This window comes from Sturnira hondurensis, unplaced genomic scaffold (assembly GCF_014824575.4).
Source record: "Sturnira hondurensis isolate 20B ecotype Veracruz unplaced genomic scaffold, ASM1482457v3 Scaffold0004136, whole genome shotgun sequence".
In the NCBI taxonomy this organism is placed as follows: domain Eukaryota; kingdom Metazoa; phylum Chordata; class Mammalia; order Chiroptera; family Phyllostomidae; genus Sturnira; species Sturnira hondurensis.
This window is the reverse complement of record NW_028076767.1, coordinates 38,154,317-38,178,594: the sequence shown is the minus strand read 5'-3', so window position 1 is coordinate 38,178,594 and position 24,278 is coordinate 38,154,317. Positions and strand designations below refer to the sequence as shown.

At 38.0% G+C, this 24,278-nt stretch overlaps 1 protein-coding gene across 2 annotated transcripts; it reads left to right on the top strand.

The window, feature by feature from the left end:
* The first annotated feature begins 1,666 nt into the window (after nt 1–1,666).
* On the top strand, nt 1,667–20,360 carry RBM45 (RNA binding motif protein 45). Of its 2 annotated transcripts, XM_037044378.1 has the most exons (10): nt 1,667–2,070; nt 6,444–6,566; nt 7,920–8,046; nt 10,441–10,563; nt 11,315–11,494; nt 12,312–12,441; nt 12,611–12,695; nt 12,896–13,059; nt 17,527–17,727; nt 20,117–20,360. In XM_037044378.1, exons 1-9 carry the CDS (start codon nt 1,771–1,773, stop codon nt 17,717–17,719), a joined length of 1,425 nt encoding a protein of 474 aa, XP_036900273.1. In that variant the 5' UTR covers nt 1,667–1,770; the 3' UTR covers nt 17,720–17,727; nt 20,117–20,360. The 2 variants fall into 2 exon arrangements, with proteins under 2 accessions (XP_036900273.1, XP_036900274.1); XM_037044379.1 differs by lacking the exon at nt 10,441–10,563.
* Nucleotides 20,361–24,278: the final 3,918 nt, after the last annotated feature.

Genomic DNA, 24,278 nt, shown 5'->3' with positions numbered 1-24,278 from the left:
TTTCTTTTTAAATTATTTCTTTAAGGTAAAAAGGTAACTTCTCTGAATCAGCCCAATATTTTCAGGATACCAACAAGTAATCTTGTTTTGCAGAGCAGAAATTGTCCAGTAAGTGGTTAATTATATATATTTTCCACTAGATGGCACTCGGGTGCAAATAGTATTGCTAGAATCTTCACACTTCCTCACTTCAATAAACTTGTTACCACATTGTTTTCATTTTCCTTGATTGGTCTGGATAAGATGAAGACAAGTGGAAAGTTAAGATAAAATCTTTCCTTGACTTGCTAAGCTCCAGGGTAAACAAAGCCCTCCTTTTGTAAGTATGGAATGAAATGCAAAGAGAAACTCACAATCTTCTGCTAAATTCAGGGTGAGAACTCAGAATCCTTGTCTTATAGTTGCCATCACAAACCAATCAATATTTAGAGTTGGGGAGTGAACACTTTGGTCAAAGAGAGAAAATTAATCTCCATTGTGCCATTGTACATATAGTATTTCATTTGACCTCTAAACTATTAGTCCCCTATATATTACCTCATATAATCCTCACTATACACACTGCATGAGGGAAGCAGAGTAACCATTTTGTTTAATACTATGTCGCTTCAGGATAGCGTAGTGTCCAACACACAGTAGGCATTCAAAAACATTAGTTTTAGATGAGTGAATGAATTAATTAATTAAGCTCGACAACTACCCCATTTAATAGATAATATTATTTCTACTTCAGAGTGAGGAAATGAAGTTGGAAATAGGAAGTTGTCCAAGCTCACAGAATCCAGTGGTAAACCTGTTGAACACCATCTGACATTGCTTTTCATTATATATTTACATGTAAGATTTCTACAATAGAAGAAAAGCTCTTTGACGGCAGGAATCACATTGTCTTTCCTGTTCCACATTGTGTGTCTAGCTTCTTGCTCAGAGCCTGGCACACAGTTGATGCACATTAAATATTATTTCTCGGTTTGAGTTCATAGCAATCCAAGTTTTAGCAGCCAGGGCTTGAACATTCAAGGAGCTTGGCTCCTGGATCACTTTCTGTTTTACTCCTTTCACTTCATTCCAACACCAGTGCTATATCCAGGCCTTATTTCGGGATTTTTGCTAATTTTCTGATGACCTCTCCTCAAATTCCAATAATGAGAAGCCTTTAAAGTCAGTAAGCACTTCCTAATTTACTTGCACCTTATGGATTTCTCCTAGTTTCACAGCTGAGTAATCTACCTTTTCTGTCCTTAGACCTCCAGGGGTGCTTGTGGAGTTGAGCAGATCAGAAGGGGTTGGCTCTGGTTTTAGCTCTGTTACCATTGGCTATTCCACATGCTTCAATTTCCTCAACAAATGAAAGCTGGAATTCCGCCTTAATTCTATCTTACGGTGGTCCTCCGTTGAGCCTATGACCAAGATGGCAAGTTTTGGATAAAAATCCTTGGCCTCTGAGAGTGGGGTAACGCCAGAGCTGGAAAAGCCTGTGCACAGAAGAGGCTGTTCTGACCATAGGGTGTGAGGATTGCACACCTGATGTTTGGGCCTCAAGCTCCAGGGGAATGAAGGCCCGGCCTGGGTTAGGCTCCCCCGTGCCGTCAGGGGGCGCTGCAGGCTGCAGCCCAGAAGTCGGGATCCTGCATCGCCGGATCGCGCTAGACTCTTTCGTCTTCCGGAAGCGGAGCGTCGGACCTGCAACGGCTGTAGGTGTACGACCGCGGCGGAAGCGAGGAGGGCTGGAGGGGGCCGGGGCCTGGCTCCGCGTCTGGGTGCACCACCATGGATGAAGCAGGCAGCTGTACCAGCGGCGGAGGCTTTCGCCCGGGCGTGGACAGCCTGGACGAGCCGCCCAACAGCCGCATCTTCTTGGTGATCAGCAAGTACACTCCCGAGTCGGTACTGAGGGAGCGCTTCTCACCGTTCGGCGAGATCCAGGATATCTGGGTGGTGCGGGACAAGCACACGAAGGAATCCAAGGGCATCGCTTTCGTCAAGTTTGCGCGTAGCTCGCAGGCCTGTAGGGCTATGGAGGAGATGCATGGCCGGTGCCTCGGCCCCAACGACACCAAGCCTATCAAGGTGCGGGTGCCCGGGTCGGGTACCCGCAGGAGCAGTGTCTGGGGGTGGGGATGGGTGTCTCGGGCCTCCCTTCCTCCACAGCTCCGCCAGGGTCAGGCAGTGATAGTGTGCCTGGTGCCGGGAGCAGACTAGGCAGCCCCTGGCAGTCTGGGGGCGAGAGGAGGGGAGGGTGGCCTGGGAACGGGTTTTCAGAACCCGCCTGTGAGCCTGCACCTCCGTGCAAGGTTTGGAGGGGTGTGGAAGGAATATCCGCCCCGGGTCAGCCAGGCGGCAGCTGCAGCGACTGTTGGGAAGCACTGCTGTGGCCAGGCCAGCCCCACCCCGACTTCCACTATTCTAGACCTTTGCGTTCCTTGCCCAGCTCTGGCCCTGGCCTGCTGGAGCACTTCTTTGACCCGCCTCTCAGAATAAACCCCTCCCTGCCGCCCCGTTCTACTATCTGAAAAAGAGACCATGCTTCCCACAATGAGGTATGGGGTTTAACAACTTAATAAAGTACATTAAAGTACTGTGGCCCTCTTGCGTTGGGCATTTTCCCACTACCTGACAAGTGTATATGATACTTAAATGCAGGTGTTTAAATTGCTAGTGTTACATATTCATTACATCTTTACAATTTTGAAAAGTTTTAAATACTCCCTATTTATAAAGGTATTAATAGCGTATGTTTTGTTACTGCTACTTTTCTTCAAAAGCAGACCAAAGTAAACTTCTTTGAGAAGAACCAAGTAATTGTGATGGTAGTGTAGTTGTACTTAAATCCTTCTTTTGTATACTTACTTCACCCTGGTGGTATTTATTTATATTGTCTCTACTCTTACCTGTACAATTAAGATAATTGACACGTGGCAGAAAGGGTAATTTTGAGGGTTATATGAGTTAATCTATGCGCTTACTACAGTGCCTGGTACAAGGTAAGGCCTCAGTATATCCTGAGATGTCATTCATTCCTTACTTGCTGTGAACTCAACTCAGCCTAATCCCGAGAATCTAGGAGTTGCTTAAACTCTACCCTTCACCTTTGTTGCGGAGATAGTTGCTCTATAAGTAATTTTGTTGTAGCTTTCCATAAAATTCCCTTTCCCCGCAAATTTTTTTCACTTTTTCCCCATTTACTACAGAAAACTGAGAAGAATATTATAAATAAAGGCTTATATAAATGAAAGACTCAGAGACACTTCAGTCTCTGCAGGTCTTTCGTGTACATCCACATGCAAAGGAGAAGGAGCCTGGGACTGCACCAACAGGACAGTAGACAGTAGACATTCTTTCTCCTCCCACCTCTCCAACCCTTTGAAATGATGATAGCAGCTCATCAGCAAAACTCATTGTCAGGCCACAGCACATACTAGGTCAAGGGTTTGCCCACTTGTTTTCTACAGGGCCAGACGGTAAATAATTTAGGCGTTGTGAGCTGCATGCAGTTTCTGTGATATACTCTTTGTTTCAATGGCCCTTTAAAAATGTAAAAACAATTCTTAGGTCAGAGGCAGTAGAAAAACAGAAAGCTACAGGTTGCTGACTCCTGCACTATATGGATAATTTTCATCTCCTTCCAATTATGATTTTGGTGGAAGGGGTTTTTATACTTCTGAGAGTCACTTAATCACAGATTGGAACCAAAAATGTGCTGCACTTTTGAAACATGTAGCCCCCCCCCGCCCCCCCCGCCCCCCGTTCCTTCATTGTATTTATGCAAGAGAAGTAAACTTCCCAACATGGGAATATTTCTTCCCTTTTAGCCACAGAGAATCTAAATTATTTCCAAAGACAATTAAAGTTTAAAATCTGTCTTTTGCATTTTTGCCCGCTGATTTTCAGCCAGAGGGTGGTTTTTACTCTCCCTGTATCCAGCTAGACAGGGAAAGTTCGTTCTTCAGCAGCCGCGGCTTCAGCTGTCTTCCTCTGCGATGTCATCTGGTGTTTGTTTCTCAGCAGTCCCAGTTACATTAATTCAGCATTAATTTTTCTCATGTACTTTGCTTTTCCAAAGTCCAAAAAAATCTACCTACAAAACAAATAAAAAATTACAGCACCAGGCCTACAGCCAGAAAAGATTGTCCAAGTAAAAGTCGTTTTTGTGACCAGCTACATTATCTAGAGGAAAGGGGTAAAAGATTCCTAGAGAATAGAAGAGAAAAATCTTGGGTTTTAGCTTTGTAAGAATGTCAGTTAGAGCCCATAGTCTGTGAACATAAAATCTTAGGATAAATCATCCATTGGGTTATTAATTATATATGTGGTCTACTTAGATACTGTCTCCTTTGTCAGATATTTGAAACATTCTAGTCTAAAATTTAGAAATTTGTGATCTGACCGCAGCTTCAATCTCAAATCTTACCTGGGATTTCTTCCCCCGCCCCGTCTTCCCATATACTTAAAGGTTCCCCATTGACTATTCATTAGTGATCTATCCACTAGATTAACTTTACGGTGGGCCATTTCTGCCTTATTCAGTGTTACTAATATTTCATGTAGTGCTTGACATATAGTGAGCATAAAGTGTGGATTTATTGAAACTGGAAGTAGACTGTGCCTAGGGACATAGCTCTAGCTGTGTTGTGTAAGCAAGGTTCTGTACTTCTGTGACTGCCGTTTTTCCAAGCAAAGATAATTAATAACCTTTTTCAGTATTCCTAAAATCTCATGGCTTTATCAGTTCTGAGTTCTTTATTTGCTGGCTCTTAACCTACATTTCCATTTCCGTAAGTCCAGGCTTTGTCATTCTTGGATGGCATACAGCAAATAATATCCACCCTCTCCCTTTAAACAAGAGATCCTCAAAAGCCCTTGTGTGCTCATTTATATTAATTGTATTACTTTTATTCAAGTTATAAAAAATAAAACTAGAGCCCTGGCTGGTGTAGCTCAGTGGATTGAGTGCAGGCCTGCAACTCAGAAGATCTCGGTTTGATTCACAGTCAGGGCACATGACTGGGCTGCAGGCCAGTTCCCTGCAGTCCAACTCCCAGCAGGGGACACACGAAAGGCAACCATACATCGATGTTTCTCTCCCTCTCTCCTTCCCTTCCCCTCTAAAGATAAATAAATAAAATCTTTAAAAATAATAATAATAATAAAAAATAAAATAAATCTAGCCATTAAAATTATGCTTATAGCTCTATAAACAGATCCACAATCCTATTTAGAGATTTTAACATTCCAAAACCAAAACAACTTTACAAATTAAATAAAAGCAATGCACAATTTAATGTTATTAATGTCATAGATGATGATGTATCAATAAAACTAAATTGCCTATAGTAGAAAAAGAGCCTCAAGTCATTCTGTGCATTTTCTTGATAACCTATGTCATTTGCTTGGTCACTGAGATGATCCACAGTATAGTTATATTACCTCTTTTTAAAAAAGATTAATAATAGAAAGTTTTAAAATATATGACCATCAAGAATTAAACCCAACTATGTCAAATACCACATTAAACAAATGTACTAAACACTCCAAGTAAAAGGCAGAGATTATCAGGATTTGAAAAAGAATGAACTACAAAACAAACAAGCAAGCAAAATATAACCAAAGACACTGAAATAGAGAACAGGCTGACAGTGACCAGAGGGGAGAGGGAGGGAATTTCAGGGGAAATAGGGGAGGGATTTAAAGGAACATATATAAAGGATACATGGACAACAACTGAGAAGGGTGGAAATGGGAGGGAGGGGGAGCATGGGGGTAGAATGGGATGGGAGTAATAGAAAACTGTACTTGAAAAATAATTAAATAAAAAATTTGGGGAAAAAAAGAATGAACTAAGTGCTATTTACAAGAGACTATAGGAAAATACAAAGTAGTTGAAACTAAAAGGAACAGCGAGTGTGGTATCGGGTAAAATGGTCTTCAATAGGAGAGGAATGTTAACAGTTATAAAAAACACTAGTCAAAAAGTACGTAATGTGTTCAGTAGCTTCAAAATGCATGAAACATTATTGATAGAACTAAAAGAAGATAAATTCACAATCAGATTTTTATACATTCTTCGTAGTATCTGATAGAATACATGAGATTAGTAGATAGGTAACATTATAATAACTATCAATAGACTATAAATTGACATTTACTGAATACTACCCAACAACTTCAGAATATATATTCTTTTTCAGTGCACTCACTATTGCTTTTGGCAAACCACAGTCTGCAAGTAAAAATATATTTGGAAAAAAACAGTGTAGATATCAGCATTAGCTCATATAAAAAGTCATTGAAATAAAGATTGCTTAAAAACATATTTTATGTGACCTTTTTACATTTCATTTAACCTAACATGAACCTCATACTAGTAATGAATTAAGTATATTTACAGAATAGGAAAACAACTGATTTTTTCACAATATTTTATGGTTTTGTTTGTTTCTTAGGTTTTTATTGCTCAGTCCAGGTCATCTGGAAGTCACCGAGATGTTGAAGATGAAGAACTTACAAGAATCTTTGTTATGATACCAAAGTCCTACACAGAAGAAGATCTACGAGAAAAATTTAAGGTACTTAACATTTTCTAATCAGCTAGCATCTGTGATAACTCAGAATCCTAAATTGGTTGTACAGTTACCAAATCTGAAGTGTTGTGTGAGTTAGATCATTAGATTGGTGGTGGGGGATTAAATAACTTTTTAAGTTAGTCTCCTTCCATCTGGTGTTTAAGTATTAAGCCTATAATAAATTAATTTTAACCTAAAGAATATATATAAAAACTAGAAAATATTAATAGTAATGTTCCCCCACCCCTACCTGAGTTCACAGCAAATAAACTATAAAGCATATAATAAGCAAGATTGAGAAACAAGTAGTAGAAAGTAATTTTCAAACTTCCTCTGTCCTATTCCAATTGAGAGCTAAATAAAATACTTCAGACATGACAAATACTAGAAATATATATTCCATACTTCCTCTAATAGTAAGAATAGGTTTTTACCTTATATATTTATAAATTATCTTTTCTGAGTGAACAGGACATTTTTTATCTAAATAGTAATTAAGTTGCTAATTGGTTACACGAGACTTTTATGAAATAAATAATAAATATTAAGAATTTACATCCCATATTTCTTCCAACATTTAAAAAATAAACATCACATATTTCTCATATTGAGTACTAACTTTCTGAGCCAACCATGTGTTTTAGAGATATCCTTTGGGAGTCTCTCCTTCAAAAGAATATACAATCATTTATGCACCTGTTAGAAGGTAGACAAATAATTACAGCCAGGGTTTATGAGTGTTTAGTATGTCCCAGACCCTGTACAAATACCTTAGTGTATCAGTTTATTTGACCTTTTCCATCAACCCTGTGAGGTAGGCACAGCTTTGCCCCATTGAACAGTTAAAGAGACAAGCACAGAGAGGGTAACTAAAGCATCCAGTGAGTAAGTGGCAGAGCCAAGATTTGAATCTAGAAGGTTCAATTCCAGAGCCTCTGTGCTTAACCACTGATGAGCAAGGCTTTGGAGCTCTTCAGACCATGTACAAGTGATTTCTCTGAGGCCCAGCTTCCTTGTCTGTGAGTTAAACACTGCAATGTATATATGTGTATGTGTATGTGTATATATTTTTTCTTGACAGGTTGTTGTAACAATAAGATAGTATATGCAAAGCAAATGATCACTAAATATTTCCATTATTTTGATTATGTTATTATTTATTTATATCACTATTATGGTTATTTTTCTAGTTCCTCATTAGTTTGTGACAATGTGATTCTATTATTAAAAGTGGTTGTAAATTCTAATTTCCTTTTGGCAAATGGGAAGTAGAAATAATTTTTAAGTTAGTTCTGAAGTGATCTGTTCAGTTATTGATTTTGACTCCTGTAAGATCGTTTCTTCTAACCCTCCCAGGTGTACGGAGATATCGAGTACTGCAGCATTATTAAGAATAAGGTCACTGGAGAGAGTAAAGGTCTGGGCTATGTTCGCTACTTAAAGCCGTCACAAGCTGCCCAAGCAATAGAAAACTGTGATCGAAGTAAGTGTGCATTTGTTTAACATTGTTAAACACTTAAAAAAATTTTCTCATCATTTTCAGTAGCTGAATCTAATGGCTGGTTTTGGCTAACAACCTTACTGGCTAATTTAATCTTAGCAATGGGTGTTTAAATATATATAGCCCTCAAATGCAGATTATTTGGGTGGATAATTAAGCTTTTGTTGAGGCACCATCTTGGAAGAATTATGAGCAACTGTAATAACTTAGTGTTGTTGCCATATTTTGGTTATTATTTCTATAGATTTTTAAGTACATACTTTAGAATAGTAGGTATTTAGAAATTGACCTACCCTTTCAGATTTTTAAAAATGTATTCTTTATACTTCAAAATCTCTTAATAAGTTTTCTTTAATATCTGTTCATATTTCGCCGAAACCCTAAATGGAATTTAGTTTACTAACAAACATATAGGTTAAGGATAGGATTTATAAGGTTTGGTAACGTAGGTAAGTAAATATACATTGGATTAATTTCAAACTAGAGTGACATTAATTAGACATTGTGCTGATGCTGGTATAATCATGGAGAATAAGCCAAAGAGAATTTTCCTTATTGTCATACTTCTAGATATATCAACCTTTAGAAATGAGGTCTACAGTAATTAAATTAGTGGATTTCAGGATATTATGAAAATCTATATATACTAAGAAGAATTATTGTTAACTAGTGAATTCTTAGATAACGCTAAGGTACACACCAAAATTTTCTGTTAGAGCCTTCTAAATTTCTCTCAGCCAGCATTAATTACCTTTGGTATACCCACTAATAGGTTAAGGCATACAAAAGAATATAAAGCAGTCTTGCCATTTAAGAAATGTATAGCTGGGTCAGCTTTAGCTCAATCAAGCAGTTACTTAGTCATGGCAGACCCTAGAAACGTATAACTATATTGTATAGCCAAGATCTAATAAGCAGAAAATACTTAAAAGAGTAATGCAATTTTTAAAAGTTTCTTTGAAAGCAGAGTATGTCTTCCTTATATTTCTGTCAATCCATGTAGCTAGTACAGTAATTGAACCCTCAATAAAAATTTACTGGCCCTGGCTGGTGTGGCTCAGTGGCTTGAGTGGCGGCCTGCAGACTGAAAGGTTGCCAGCTCGATCCCCTGTTGGGGCACATACCTGGGTTGCACACCAGGTCACCAGCTGGGGATGTGTGAGAGGCAACTAACTGATGTTTCTCTCACACATGAGTGTCGCTCTCCCTTTCTCTCTCCCTTCCCCTCTCTCCAAATGTAAATAAATAAAATCTTTTTAAAAATTGATTGAGAACTTATTCCAAGATACTGCTATTGATAGTAACCTCAATAAAAATCTTCCAAATGAAAAAATAATTCAAAAGTGTATGGTATAGCCTATCAGTGGTGAAAAGGAAGTGCACTGAATGAGCATGGGAATGCATCAGAGGCAGGAGTTAATCTGGTGTAGAGTAGGCAGGACAGACGGTGAGAGCAGCATTAGCAAAGGCACGGAGCTAGATAGAAACGTGTCTTTGCTTAGTACGGTGACAGGCAGCTGTCTGAATAAAGCATAATATTCCTGCTGCAATATCACAGGACAGATAACTAGATACACTGGAACCGTGTATGAGAGGTTATAAAGAGTTCAGGTTTGGTTCACAATTAGATTCCCTTGTATATTGTTTTAAAAAGAGAAAAATGATAAAAAAAACTATTTTAGTATAGGTGAGCTAACCACCGTATCAAGGATGGATTTCCAGGAATGAGTTCAGATGGGCTACTTTTATCCCTCTTGGAGCCTTAGAATAAAACATGAACTTTTTTCCTTGAAACATACCCATATGCACAGATATGCATAAATATTTTGTTTAAAGTTTCAGAGGGTTTTCGGAACCTTCCCACCTTTTGAAACTAATTCTTGGACTCCCTATTTAAAATCCTCAGTCCACAGGCAGAGACTAGTTGAAGAGTTCTTGTAATTAATTGAAGAGAATCTAAATAAAAAACAGAAGCAGAGAAGTTAAAGTGAAACATAACATAGTCTAAGTGTATTTCAAAGAAAGAATCTTGATGGCTGTTGGAATGTGAAGAGGCCTTACAGAATTTTGAGGTTGAGGTGCCTGGGAGGATGAGGATGTCCTCTGCAGGAGGGGGAGATTAGAAATAATAGCATAGAATTGTTGCTTTTTTAGGTTGACATTGACCGTAATTTGAGATTCCTACTGTTTCTTATTTGACCTTTTTTTTTTTATCTTTCAAAAAGCAGAAAAGTAGACCTGGTGGCAATGGCCACTGTGTAGATTTTGTTTTAGACAATTGTGTTTCTAAAGCTCAGTCAAGCACTAGGAATCAGGTGTATGTGCAAGTATGTCAGATTTGCTGTGAAGCTTGAAATTCATGGATTCTCTTTTCAGGTTTTAGGGCAATCTTGGCTGAACCCAAAAATAAAGCATCTGAATCCTCAGAACAAGATTATTATAATAATATGAGGCAGGAGACTTTAGGACATGAACCTAGAGTAAATATGTTTCCGTTTGGTAAGTGGGCGACCTTTGCTTTATAGTGTAAGCAGTGTATACAATCTGAATGGAGTTTTTTAAAATACTCATTTATTAGCAGTCTATAACTATCTCTTAGTGAATAAAAGTCATACTGTAGAGTATTTTTTAAGTTTGTCATGACTTCTTATGTCCTTTATACTTAACACTTATTTTAATTACTTCCACGTATAGTTTTATACAGTTATGCTCTTTCTAAATATTAATCTATGTCACTGCCACTTCTTTGGGTGAGCTTCTGCCTCTACACAGCTGACCACAAAAATGTGAAAGACATACACAGGTAACTCCTCAATATCGAACCCTAAAGTTCTGTCCGTAAGCTACGGTTGCTTTAAAATTAGAGCCAGAGAAAGGAGAATGACAAAAGGAGAAGCTAGAAAAGGGGGAAATGAGTGATGAAAGTGGGGGCTCTGAGCGTTACTTGGCACAGACGTTCTTTAGGTGAAACACTTGCCAGATCTGGCAGTTTTGCATGTTAAACATTTTCCTCTGAAGTTAGACTATACATTTGTGCTAATATTTCTGTGCTGAAGCCTGGGCAGTAGGGAAGTTCTTTTCATTGGTGTCTTTCAAGAGTGCTGGTGACCAAGAGCATTCTACAGAATACAGTGCCTTTGTTCAGTGTAATGGACTCAATCAAAGTTCATTCTGTTTAGTGCCGAAAATGTTAAATGAATTCCTGGATGGATAGAAACTTAAAGATTTACTTTTTTCTCTGTTGTTCAAGAGCAACCATCTGAATTTTCGAATTTTGACAAGAATGACAACAGAGGCCAGGAAGCCATCTCCAAACGCCTGTCGGTGGTGTCCAGGGTGCCTTTCACCGAAGAGCAGCTTTTCAGCATTTTTGATATAGTACCGGGGTTGGAGTACTGTGAAGTTCAACGAGATCCTTATTCAAATTATGGTATAGTCATGTCCATGTTATTTTTAAGTATGTGTTTTGTTAAAATGGCTTTTCTCCAATGACACTTTATATGTTAGATACTGTTTGTACAACAATTTTCCTTTTTTATCCATGTTAAAGTTCTAAATACAGTGATACCTTAATAAGCCCTTCAGAATATGTCTTCTTTATACTGAGTTATTTATTTTTTTTAATATTTTAACTCCCACACAATAGAGCATTTTCTGTTTCCAGTTGTACAACAAAAATACCTCAGAATAGGGTCTCTCTCTCTCCCCCTCCCCCTCTCCCCCTCTCTCCCTCCTCTTGGTTAGTGGTAGGCAAAGTTATAACACCCATAAAATTGCATCCTCATCCCTAAGTATCTTTTTCTTAAACTTTATACCTTGAAATAAAAACTCCTTTTCTTCATTTCAAGTACCTATTTCCAACTTCTTAATAGAAGCAAGGCTCTAATATTAGCCATTTGAACTTTCAACTAGGTAATTGATTAAACCTATTATCTAGTGTCGCTTAATCTATCTTTGTATTTGTTAAACCTTTTGCTTTTTAAAGGCTTTTTTTTAAAAAAGGGAGGTATTAACCTTAAACTATCCTGTTCATATTTTTACCAAAATCCGACTTACACTTTGCTCAGTAGGTACACAGCTGTTACACACATAAGAGAACTTTGTTTCCTGACACATTTGATTCTGTATTTACTGGCTGTATGATATTTGGGTATTTCTACATTGTTTCATTTTTGTGGCAACAAAGGTTTTTCAGTATTCAGTCTACTTTAAGTTTAACTCCTGTATATTCTCTACCTTTGTTTTAGGTCATGGTGTGGTTCAGTATTTTAATGTAGCATCAGCTATTTATGCCAAATACAAGTTACATGGATTTCAGTACCCTCCTGGGAATCGGATAGGTGTTTCCTTCATTGATGATGGGAGTAATGCAACAGAGTAAGTAGCGTTCCAGAAGTGTCTGAGCCAGGCTTTAGGTGTACATGATTGTGACTTGAAGAATAAAAGTATAAAACGACCTCTCAGATGAGGAGGCCACACAAAACACGTTCCTGTTAAGAGACTGAGTATTTCTGGTTTTCTGTAAATTATCAGTTATTATCTCTAGTCTCCTTAGAAAAATGGCGACACAGATGGTAGCTGCCCAGCTTGCATCGATGGTGTGGAATAATCCAAGTCAGCAGCAGTTTCTGGTAAGTAGGTAAGAATTTAACCTTCATGATACATCCATAGGGTATAAGCTAATGTGGCCTTTATTACCTGTGTGAGAAACTTTTCTGAGCTGTAGTGAAAGACCGCATAGGTGCCATGAGACACATCTCTTCAGAAATTGGCTAAACATCCCTAAAGTGCAGTTTTTCTTTTTCTCATTTTGTTCCTAACTCTTCAACAGCAATTTGGAGGAAGTTCTGGATCACAGTTGCCTCAAATCCAGACAGATATTGTGCTTCCACCATGCAAAAAAAAGGCCCCTCCTGAAACTCCTGTGAAAGAAAGACTGTTTATCGTGTTTAATCCTCATCCTTTACCTTTAGATGTTCTAGAGGATATATTCTGGTAAGATTTCAAACCCACAAAGGTACATTTTATAATACAACTGCATTATATTATACCAGTAATTTAAGCACTCTCACCATCTGGAAACTTCTTAAATCCAGTACCTATCAGATAGGGATAATTTGTTCTGTGGATTAAAAAAACTCTTTATTCATATCACCTTTTAAACTATGTGCTCATTTTCATCCCTGTCATTCATACATCGTAAGTTTCCACACAGAATTGATTTCCTATTATTTTGTTTTGAAGGCACTGAATACCCTTAGTATTGTTTTGAAAAGTTGCATGCATAGAGTGGACAAGTGATTTGTTTCTTGATAGAAGATATATTTACATATACTTGTCTAAAGTCTTTTCACATATCTTTTTCATTGTAGTTGTAATACAGATCAATGAACAGGGGTCACTAAGCCTCTTCTATTTTGTCAGCACTCTGATAGATCCTTAAAGATTTTATAATTACTCATTGAGTGCACAATTACTTGATTGTGTGGAAAAATATGTAATTGTAAAAAGAGGGGAGGCTCCTGTTTCTTTTTTAAATTATATTTTATTGATTATGCTATTACAGTTGTCCCAATTTTTCTCCCTTTGCCTCCCTCTGCCAAGCATTCCCTACTGCCTCAGTTGGTCCCCACCCACACTGTTGTTCATGTCCATGGGTCATGCATGTAAGTTCTTTGGCTACTCTATCACCTATACCGTCCTGTTCATCTCCATGAATATTCTGTGACTACCTATTTGTGCTGCTTAATTCCCTCACCTCTTCACCCATTCCTCTACACACACCTCCCATCTGGCAACCATCAAAACCTCTCTGTGTCCATGATTCTGTCTCTGTCCTTCTTGTGTGCTTAGTTTGTTTTTAGATTCAGTTGTTGGTGAGTATGTATTTATTGCCATTTTATTGTTCACAGTTTTAACCTTTTAAAATTAGTTCCTTTAACATTTCATATAATAATGATTTGGTGATGATGAACTCCTTTAGTTTTTTTCTTGGCTGGAAAGTTCTTTATCTGTCCTTCTATCCTAAATTATAGCTTTGCTGGGTAGAGCAATCTTTTTTTTTGTAGATTTTATTTATTTATTTGTTTTTAGAGAAAGGGGAAGGGAAGGAGAAATACAGGGAGAGAAATATCAATGTGTGGGTTGCCTCTCAGGTGGCCCCCACTGGGGACCTGGCCCACAGCCCAGGCATGTGACCTGACTAGGAATCAAACTGACCCTTTGGTTCCCAGGCCTGCACTCAATCCACTGAGCTACACCAGCCAGGGTTCGGGTAGAGCAATCTTGGCTGTAGGTCCTCGCTTTTCATGACTTTGAATATTTCTTGCCAATCCCTTCTAGCCTACAAAGTTTCTTTTGAGAAATCAGCTGACAGTCTTATGGGAACTCACCTGTAGGGAACTAACTGCTTTTCTCTTACTGCTTTGAAGATTTTTTCTTTATCTTTAACCTTTGGCATTTTAATTATGATGTGTCTTGACGTGGACCTCTTTATATCATCTTGTTTTGGACTCTGTGTGTTTTCTGGATGCATGTCTATTCCCTTTACCAAATTAGGGCAGTTTTCTTCAATTATTTTTCCTATAGGTTTTCTATTTTTCTAGTAAGTTTCCTATTTCTCTTCTCCTTCCAGTATACCTATGATTTGAATATTGGTACATTAGAAGTTGTCCCAGAGGCTGCTTAGACTATGCTCATTTTTCTGGATTCTTTTTTCTTCACGTTGTTCTGATTGGTTGTTTTTCCTTCCTTATGTTCCAAATCATTGATTTGATTCTCGGCTTCATCTACTGTACTGTTATTTCCCTGTAAATTGTTCTCTATTTTAATTAGTGTATACTTTGTTTCTGGCTGGATCTTTTTTCATGCTGCTGAGGTCCTCACTAAGTTCCTTGAGCATCCTTATAACCAGTGTTTTCAACTCTGCATCTGATAGTTTGTTTATCTCCATTTTGTTTAGTGCTTTTTCTGGAGTTTTGTTCTGTTCTTTCATTTGGGCCATGTTTCTTCATCTCCACATTTTGGCAGCCTCACTGTGTCTATTTCTATGTATTAGAGTTGCTATGACCCTCTGTCTTGGTAGCATGACCTAAAGTAGTAGGTGTCCAATAGGGTCCAGGGCACAGCTTCTCCTAAGCTGGAATCGTGAGATGCTCCCTTCATGTAGGCTGAGTATACCATCCTCTTATAGTTAAACCTGATTTGCTGTTGGCAGGTCAATGGGAGGGATTTACCCAGGCCAGTCAGCTCTAAGGACTAGCTATGACAACTTCCCACCAGCCTCCATCCTCTGTGGAAGATCAGGGGTGCAGGGACAGGGTGGTGGTGCTCCAGGTTAGTCTGTAGCTGTCCACTGGGAGTGCTGGCCCTGGGCTTCCCAGGTGGTACAGGCCAAGGTGAGCCTTCACCTCTGTTCTGTCCCAGGGCCATCCTGCACGAGCTATAAAAGCAATCTTGAGATGTCTCCTACTTGTGCTGGGCTTAGAGATTCCCAGGGGAAGCCAAGCTGTGAATCTAGGCTGGCTGCTGCTAGTGCCAGGCCTGGGGCCACTTAGCAAGAGGTATAGCGGCTATGGGCTCACTGAGGCTGGCTCTTGCTTGTTTGGTTGGCTTTAGGAAGTTGTGAGGCATGAACCAAGACCAGCCATTCATATGGAAAAGCCCCTGTTAATTGCTTGGGTCAGTCCGCAAGTTGGGTGGAACAGAATCGCTTCAGGATATCTCTGTAGTAGGAAAACAGTGTTAGCCAAATTGATGGAATCTCAGATATGGCACCCACCTGCCTGCTCTGTGGCTCTGTGGGAGGAGGGCTAGAAGAGGGACAGTGGCCTCTGCTTGCCTTCCTGTCTGAGAGAAAGCTGTTATCAAGCTGCTGCCCCTGTGCTGGAGCTCAGGAGGACTGAGCCTGAGCAAATCTATGTGTGGCTTCTTTAAGGGGAACTGCAGTTTCCTGAAGTTTCTTCCACTGACTCAGTCCCCACTAGTTTTTTCAGCCAGAAGTTATGGAAACAATCTGCCTGGCACTAGGTCCCTGGGTTGGGGTCCGGGTGCAGGGCTGGGAGTCCATGCTGCTGAGATAGCCCTTCGGAATTTTTACTTACCACACATGGGTGTGGGACTAGCCCATTCCACATGTCTGCCCGCCCCCATCCATCCACAGTCTGGATGGATCTGTTTTTTTTTAATTCTGTACTTGTCAGTGTTCCATTCGACTCGATTTCTGTCGGTTCTGAGTGATGGTTCTATATTTCAGTTGTAATTTTGTGTGGTTGTTTAGAATGCAAGCTGTGCTTACCTATGTTACCATCTTGACCACAAGTACTGTTTGGTTTTTATTATAACTCCTTCCATAACTTTTTCTTTTTCCCATTTGCTTTTCAACATTGTTAGTGAATTGAAAAGATAGGTAGGATTCTTATTAAAGAGCTGCACAAGCTCTGGCTGGTGTGGCTTAGTGGATTGGGCATTGTCTCACAAACAGAAAGGTTGCTGGTTCAAGTCCCAGGCAGGGAACGTGCCTGGGTAGCCCAGTTGGGTGTGTGCAAGGGGCTACTGATCGGTGTTTCCTTCTCTCTCACTTTCTTCCCCTCTCTCTAAAAATAAAGAAATAAAGAAAATTAAAGAGCTACTCAAAATATCAGGTATGTGGTTCAAGTATTTTGACTTTTATTTAACTGATCGATGTAGCTTGTTTCTTGAACCTGTCCTCTGTTCAAGGTAGACACTGTGCTAAATGCTAGAGAGATCATATAAACAAAATATTCTATGATAAACAAGGCACAATAGTTGTTGTCTTCTTAGAGATAACCTATTTTAGGAGACAGAGGAGTCAATAGGAAATTACAGCCTTATGAGATCAGTGCCATGAAAGGAATGACAGGCCGTGAAGTACGTAAGAGGGGCAGCTACCTTGGAAGACTCCTTGAAAGAAGCAAGGTATCATGGAGACCTGTAGGATAAAGATAGTTTAATCTGGGAAGAAAGTTGAGGGTATGGGCGGTTATTCCTGCCAGAGAGAATGTGAAAGGAGGTCATTAGAATATGGAATTTGAGACTGTGAGGGAAGACAAAGCTGGAGAGAACAGGGCCCCGTCCAGAAAGGCTTGCAGGGTTTCTCAGAGAGTTTGTCGTAACCTGGAGGCAGTGAGGAGCTGCCGAAGGGATTTTTAAGGAGGAAATGATATTTAGAAAGATTACTCTAGACAGGGTGAGGAATGGGGTGAAGAGGGCCCAAGGGTCGGGAAGCTAGTGAAGAAGATATCCTCTAAGGAAGAGATAATGATGGTCTTTGAGAGGAAAGAAACTGAAAGAATGAGGAGAAACTGACTGAGAGGGAGATTGCATGGGAGGTAGGAAATGGGGAGACGGGTGAAAAGGGGGTTCAGAATGGACCCCGACTTTAAGGCCCGAGCAGCAATATTTATTAACATCAGTTGATTTTTTTTTTTTACTTTGTTTCAGTCGTTTTGGTAACCTGATTGAAGTTTACCTTGTATCAGGAAAAAATGTGGGGTATGCCAAGTATGCAGATAGAATAAGTGCTAATGATGCAATTAATACTTTACATGGAAAGATCCTGAATGGAGTCAGACTTAAAGTTATGCTGGCAGATTCCCCGAGAGAAGAATCTAACAAACGACAGAGAACTTACTGATTTTTGAGGTAAGTCCTCTTTAATTGGAATTATAAAACACATGGGTTAAATAGTATAGCAAGAGGAGTGTGTATAATAGGTACTTTAATTAGGAGTTACTTTTTTTTCTAGTGATTCAGAAGCTGTCAGTTAAAAGCACTGTGACTTATGACTTCATTGATAAAACCACAGTTCAGGTTAATTTTACAAAATATTTTTTAAACTTAAACTTTTTAAACTTAAAATGGTTTTGATGTTTACTAGAAGAATGTTTTTGCCCTTCTATAAAATAAAATCAGATCTCAATTTGGAAAATTAATTACTTTTTGGTTTGTGGATGTCTTAGACAAAAGAATTGGACTTTTTACTATATATTTTAATAAACTTAAAGTTGAAATACTTTTAAAAATGTTTAACTTGAAGACTTAATGCCTTGAGTTATGAATTGAGGTAATTTATAACAGTCTTTATAAAGAACGTTTTGACTTCTCACTCATAAGATGCCTTAGACTCAATATCAAATAATAGACATTTGAATTTAAAAGTTGCTGTTTTTCTGGACTTATATCTGTGAATTGTGCTTTAGAACTACACATTCAGAAAATACTCTCATGTGCATATATGTATTAAAGAAACTAACTCTGACAATTTTCCAGGAACTCTTGTTTATTATGAATAATGATATATGCAGCCATATAAATTCCTTTTCTTTTATTAGTTTTTAAAAATCAAACTTAGACTCTTTTTCTATGACAGTTCATATCTTCATAGTTTGGGGAGACATTCCTACAAATTTAGAAATCTTTGATTCTTTTACATTTTTATTCTGTAAAGAAATTCTGAGTTTCAGGAGAAGCTGAGTGTCTCCCTGTTCCCACACAGACCGGCTTCCTGAGTCCGCCGCTGGTCAGCTGGCAGCTGGCGAGCACTTTAGATTCAGTTTGAAGTTACTGGCTTGCATGCAGTAACTTCCCTTTTCTTTTCACTTCAGGTTTTCTTTCTGACCGATCATGAGAACTGGCATGTATCAGAATGAATGGTCTCAAGCCTTACTGCTGATAACCCTTCCTAGTTAGGCCTTCCTGAAAGGCAGTTGACAGTAGAAAGTGTCCATTGGGCCCACTGTTAGTAATCCTAATTTAGAAATGTTTTCAATTTTTTTTTAAATTACAAAACCACTCCCATTGTTCCATACAATGTAGAAATATTAAATTGCCAGTGAAAAAGAATCAGCAAGTCTTTCTCATAACAAAGTGTTTTTTTGTGTTTACAAATAAAATGTCAAGAACGGAATTATGTTTAGACAAGCTATCTTCTAAAATAGCACAAAAATATGGTTATTCATATCTGTGAATATTTTAACATATAGGTAACAATCCTTTTATTCAAAGGATATCGTCATCAGAAACTTCTGAGTATCAAATAATGTATAAATTAATCTTGTGGTTAAGCCCTTCCCAATGATTATTTATATAGCATGGAGAATATTGGACAAAATCAGGAGGTCTGGGTTCAGATTCCACTCTGACACTTAGCTGACTGTGATTGGGCCAATCTCCACTTTCCTGAGGCCGACGTTTTTTATGGAGTTATTGAGAGAAAATGAGTCAGCAAAATTCCTTATAAAATGTTTAAAAAATGTTTTTCAAGTGTGAGCCGAACCGTTGCACTGGTGACTGAAGTGAAACCTTTGAGATGTCATCTCTAAATGATCAGAAACTAAAGGTGTGGTGATGCAAAACTACCTTGTGGTCCACGGTGCTCTGAGAACAAAACTTTGTAGTGCCGCGTGCTCCCCTGTCAGAGGGGCCTGCGCCCACCCAGTCCCCGAACTAGAGGAAGTGGGTGTTCTTCAGGGTGACTAGTCACAGAGTATACATCTGTCACTGTTTTCCTCAGTGAGCTATTTATTTGTACACATCTAGGCAAGGAAGAGGAGGGTTAGATTAGTGAAATTCAGGAGGGCACAAACTGCTCAGGAAGGCTAGTTCCTTTTGTCTGGGTGGACTAAGCCGAGGTTCAAGTGAGCCACGCCGAGGAAATAGGAGAAGCAGCTGGTCTAAGAATATGACTTTTAAAGTAGTTGAATGCTATTTTGGGATGAGGCTGATGTACAAAATATGTTATTTCTATTTGAGGAAAATAAAAATTTTAGTATGTGAGAGCATTCTGATTCTATATTAATTTACAGCATCACCCCCCCCCCAACCCCACTCCCCCAGAAATTCAGTATGTGCTTGCATCGTCCTTCCAGGTAAGTTCGGTTTTGCTTATTTGGGGGCATCTGTGACTAAGTAAGCAGATGACATTGGTTATATTGAAATAAGGAGCAGTTCCTAACATTTTAGGAGTACTGTATACAACAGCTATTTCCTTTCAGGTGATGATTTTCATACTTGTGTTGTGCTCTTTCTGCAGAACAAAGACTAAATAATGACATAATCCTCAGCTGACTGACTGAAAATGTGACTGGACGCACTCCCTGTGGACAGTTGACAGCTTTTTTTTCATATATCTGATAGTCTGTGCACAACATTGTTTGTCTGGGGAGCAGGGATTGTTGACATGTATTTTTAATCCACACATTGATGCTAAAACTAATATAGTAGTTGTTTCTAAGAGCAATATGTTGTTATGTATAGCAGAAATAAAGTTTTCTTTGCTTAACTAAATCATGCCTTATTTATGTGAAAGGTGAGAATGAAAAATTTAACAGATAGTGTTTAGAATCTGACTAAATGACATATTTCATTGATTCTGAGATGCACATTTTTCCACTGCTGAAATTGGAAACATCTTGATTATCGATTGTGTACGAAGTGTAATTGACAGCCTTTTTCTTCTTTCATAGTGGAACATAAAGATGCTTCTTTCAGTCAGCTGCATCTTAGGTTCAATAAAGTATGGTAATTGTTACTCAGTCTGCACGTGAAGATTGGCTACTTACACTTACTCTAAGGCAAGAGTCAAGCACATATAATTAGAAATATTTTTTACTGTATTTTTATAGTTAAACCAAAATTTTTGGTAATTTTATAAAGATGTTTTAAGATTATAGAGCAACAGTGATAAAGAAAAAATTAAACTGTTGATGATGCGGGGTTTTTTGATGGTAAACTTAACTGTTACTGGCTTTCGAGAGACACTTTCCCTTTATAAATACAGAATGTAATAGCCACTAAAAAATACGACATATAAGCAATTTTTGGAACAGACTGCGATAGGAAGAATAGTCATTTCAGAAAATAAAAATTAGGAACCTCCTCTGCTTATATTTCGAAAATGCAAGAAAATTTTTTTAGCAGTTCCTACAGTGAATTCTGTGTATCAGAGAAGTTGTATCTAACTTCTGAACTCAGCCCCTTTAAAAAAAGACATTGTAAATGGTATGCAGTTTTTAAATCATCACTAAATTATCTCCTCATTATGCTTCTAACATCCTCAATTACACTAAAACTAGTGAGAGATTAAATTCACTGAACATAATAGTGTTTCATTATTGGGCCTCTCTACTAAAAAATTAAAATTCTCCTTTTGAATCAGTAATTTTAGTAAATTTAGATAAGAAAATTTTGTCTTATCTTCCCAGGCAAGACTTGCTGTATAAAAGTTGAACCCCGTATCTTTCTGTGAGCCAAAGGGCGTATTTTTTAAAAGAAACCAAATGCTCTCTTATAAATGAAAAACCTAAGTGAGAAGAGTTGAGGATTAATTACTGGTAGATAGATTTACTCACCTGAAACTCATTTGCTGCATACACAGTTCCATTCTTACATATTGGGATTAAATTGTGTTACAGGCTATCCGGCTCTACCACTCAAGTAATGCTTGAATTTCCACTCCCCGCCCCCCCCGCCACCCGCCCAGATATTCCTGCAGGTGGTTAATCTAAACGGGGCAAAACCAGGGCGCTCCCTGCCTCCTGCCTGAGACCATTACCTCTTTGATTCACGCTTAAAATTGACATAAAATATGATTCCCTCTAAGTTTCGCCTCTTAGTCTTTAAGTTTTTACTGAGCCATGTAGAGAGGCTGAATCTTTCTCTTAATAGCCATCAATCATATTCCCTTCCGCCCTCGAAATTTTCTGTTCATCTTAAATAATCCCAGTTTCCCCGTCCTGCATTTAAGGCCAGGTAACCAGTTCCAGCAGTTTGTCTCCGTCAGGTGCCTCATCTAGGTTTATTTCCTTAAGTCTTTCACATAAATTCTTAAAAGAGGTGTATGTCATCAGCTAAATGTTTTCTTCTCAAATGAATTTGGCTGTAAGGACATAATACATAAATATTTACTCTATATGTCAGTTACCAAAATGCTCACATAGGGGTTTTCATGTAAAGTGCTAACATAGCAGAGTTTTTATGAAGTACGTCTTCAATTTAGAAAGAAAGCTAAACAAGACAAGTTAATTTCTCTTTTAAATAGGTGGTTCAAATAATAACATTTTAAATAAATCGTGTTCAGAACTCTCCTCTGAGTTCATTAAGTTGGATCTTTTACAGTAGTTTACAGATGCTGAAAGCAGCCATCAAATTTGCTGCTCCTAACACATCATGTCCCGAACTGTGTTCTTATTTATTTATTTGAAATAAGTAAATAAATTTATTTATTTGAAATAAAAACTAGTGACAATGAGAGAAGTCAATAAGTCTTCTTTAGGAAAGAAATTTTCATAGTCAAGTATATTTAGAAAATGTTCAGTTATTTTTAGCTCCACAAGTTTTTGGCCATGAAACTTCTCAGAGCCTTTCATACGCTATTGAACACCATCGCTGTTATCTCCAAAAAAGAACTATTTGCACTTTCATAGTTTGCTTTATGCACTGTGAACTGTATTTTCAGAGGTACACTATTAATAAGGCACTGATATTCCAAAAAATACATTTTAAGAAAAATTCTTTAAAAATACATACTGCTTTCATTCATTTGGTATGTTGTGGTTTTATATACGTTTTTTTAAACTTTTATTTCACCCTAGATAAAATGTTAGTGCAAAATATTAAGGAAATTTTTACTCTGAAATTTTAGTTTTCTCTGATTTTTGTTCTTTTTTTTACTGGGAACCTACCAAATATTAAGGAACCAAAAGAAAATAGAGATTTTATCAGTTGTGTAATAACCATTGCCACTCAAGAACTGGAGAGCAGTGGTTCTTAAATCGTAGTGTCCACAAGGATCACCTCAGCTTAAAACACAGCTACATTGATGCAGGTGTGGGGTGGGTTCTTCAGCAAGCTCCCTGGCGATTCTGGTAAGGTAGTCAGTGGCATCGACTTTGCAGTATATGGCCTAACGGGATTCCACATTTGGACCTTAGCATAGACTGTTATAAGACATTGAGAAGTTTCCAAGTCTTTTAACCTTGGGCATGTCTACAACTAAACATCTGTTTCTCCTCAGTTTAAAATGGGTGCATATGAATTGCAATAAGAAATTGGAAAACACAAGCAGTCTCACAAGTAGCAAAATGTCAGGCCAACTTTTTCATGTTAGCAACTATTTTTTGATTGTTTGTAAAGAATGATAATTATTTGCTTTGTGCCATTCAAAGCTCTACTTAATTTTATTTTTTTATTTACACTTATTTTGAAGTGAATCATGTTAATAAATTATCAGATTTTGGCTCTAAACTACATAGGTGTATGTCATTCTTTTTAAATGACAAACATGAATGTAATGTCAATATCATCAGTGTCTAAAAAACTGAAATAGAATAATTACAAGGGTACAGAAATATATACATATATGTGAGTATTCTTGCAATTAAAGTGAATGCTCTTTTAAAATGAATGCTTTTTTGGTATACCCCCAAACTGGTTGATTATAGGTGCACATTAACTTTTAGTAACTTCTTTATCAATGTACAAAACTAAAAATCAGTGAGGGCAAGAATGAATAAAATATTTGTATAGCCTTTTCACACAGAATGTACACAAGTTTTATTTCTTCCATATGTGGATGGTAATCACTATTAAAAATGATAGCAATTATTTCGACACTTTTTCAGTGAAGAGAAAACATAAAGGTCATCTTACATAAGAGCTCCCATTTCAATATCTGATTCTAATGAATGGATTGCATTATTTCCTTTTCTAGAAACAGTAACTCAAGAACACATGGATCCTGGGAACTGAAGGTATGGTATTGCTAGGGGATCAGATAGAAATATTTAGTTAAAATATGAAGTTGGCAGTTCATTCGTTACAATGACTATGTTGAATTTATTTAAGATAAAAAGACTTTTCCTCAGGAGAATATGCAGGTCTCACTCTACTGTGAGAAAGTCACCAGGTACTATGAAAATCCATTTCAGTGATTATTACAGGAAAAGGAAGTCCTGTAACTGCCATATGTGAATTGCAGCCAATGTCTAGACATCAAGGTCCACATGAGCTCGCTGATGTGCAAGCTGACCAAGGCTGCAGCCACTGAGGCAGCTGAGAGACTGCCTTTCTGACCTTAATGCTGCAGAAGTGGTAAAAGGAAGCCTCACAAGATTATTTGGAAAATTATTTGTATTTGAGATACAAAAACCAAACTGAAAAGGCATGTACTGTTTTCCGCAGAAATTGGGAAAATT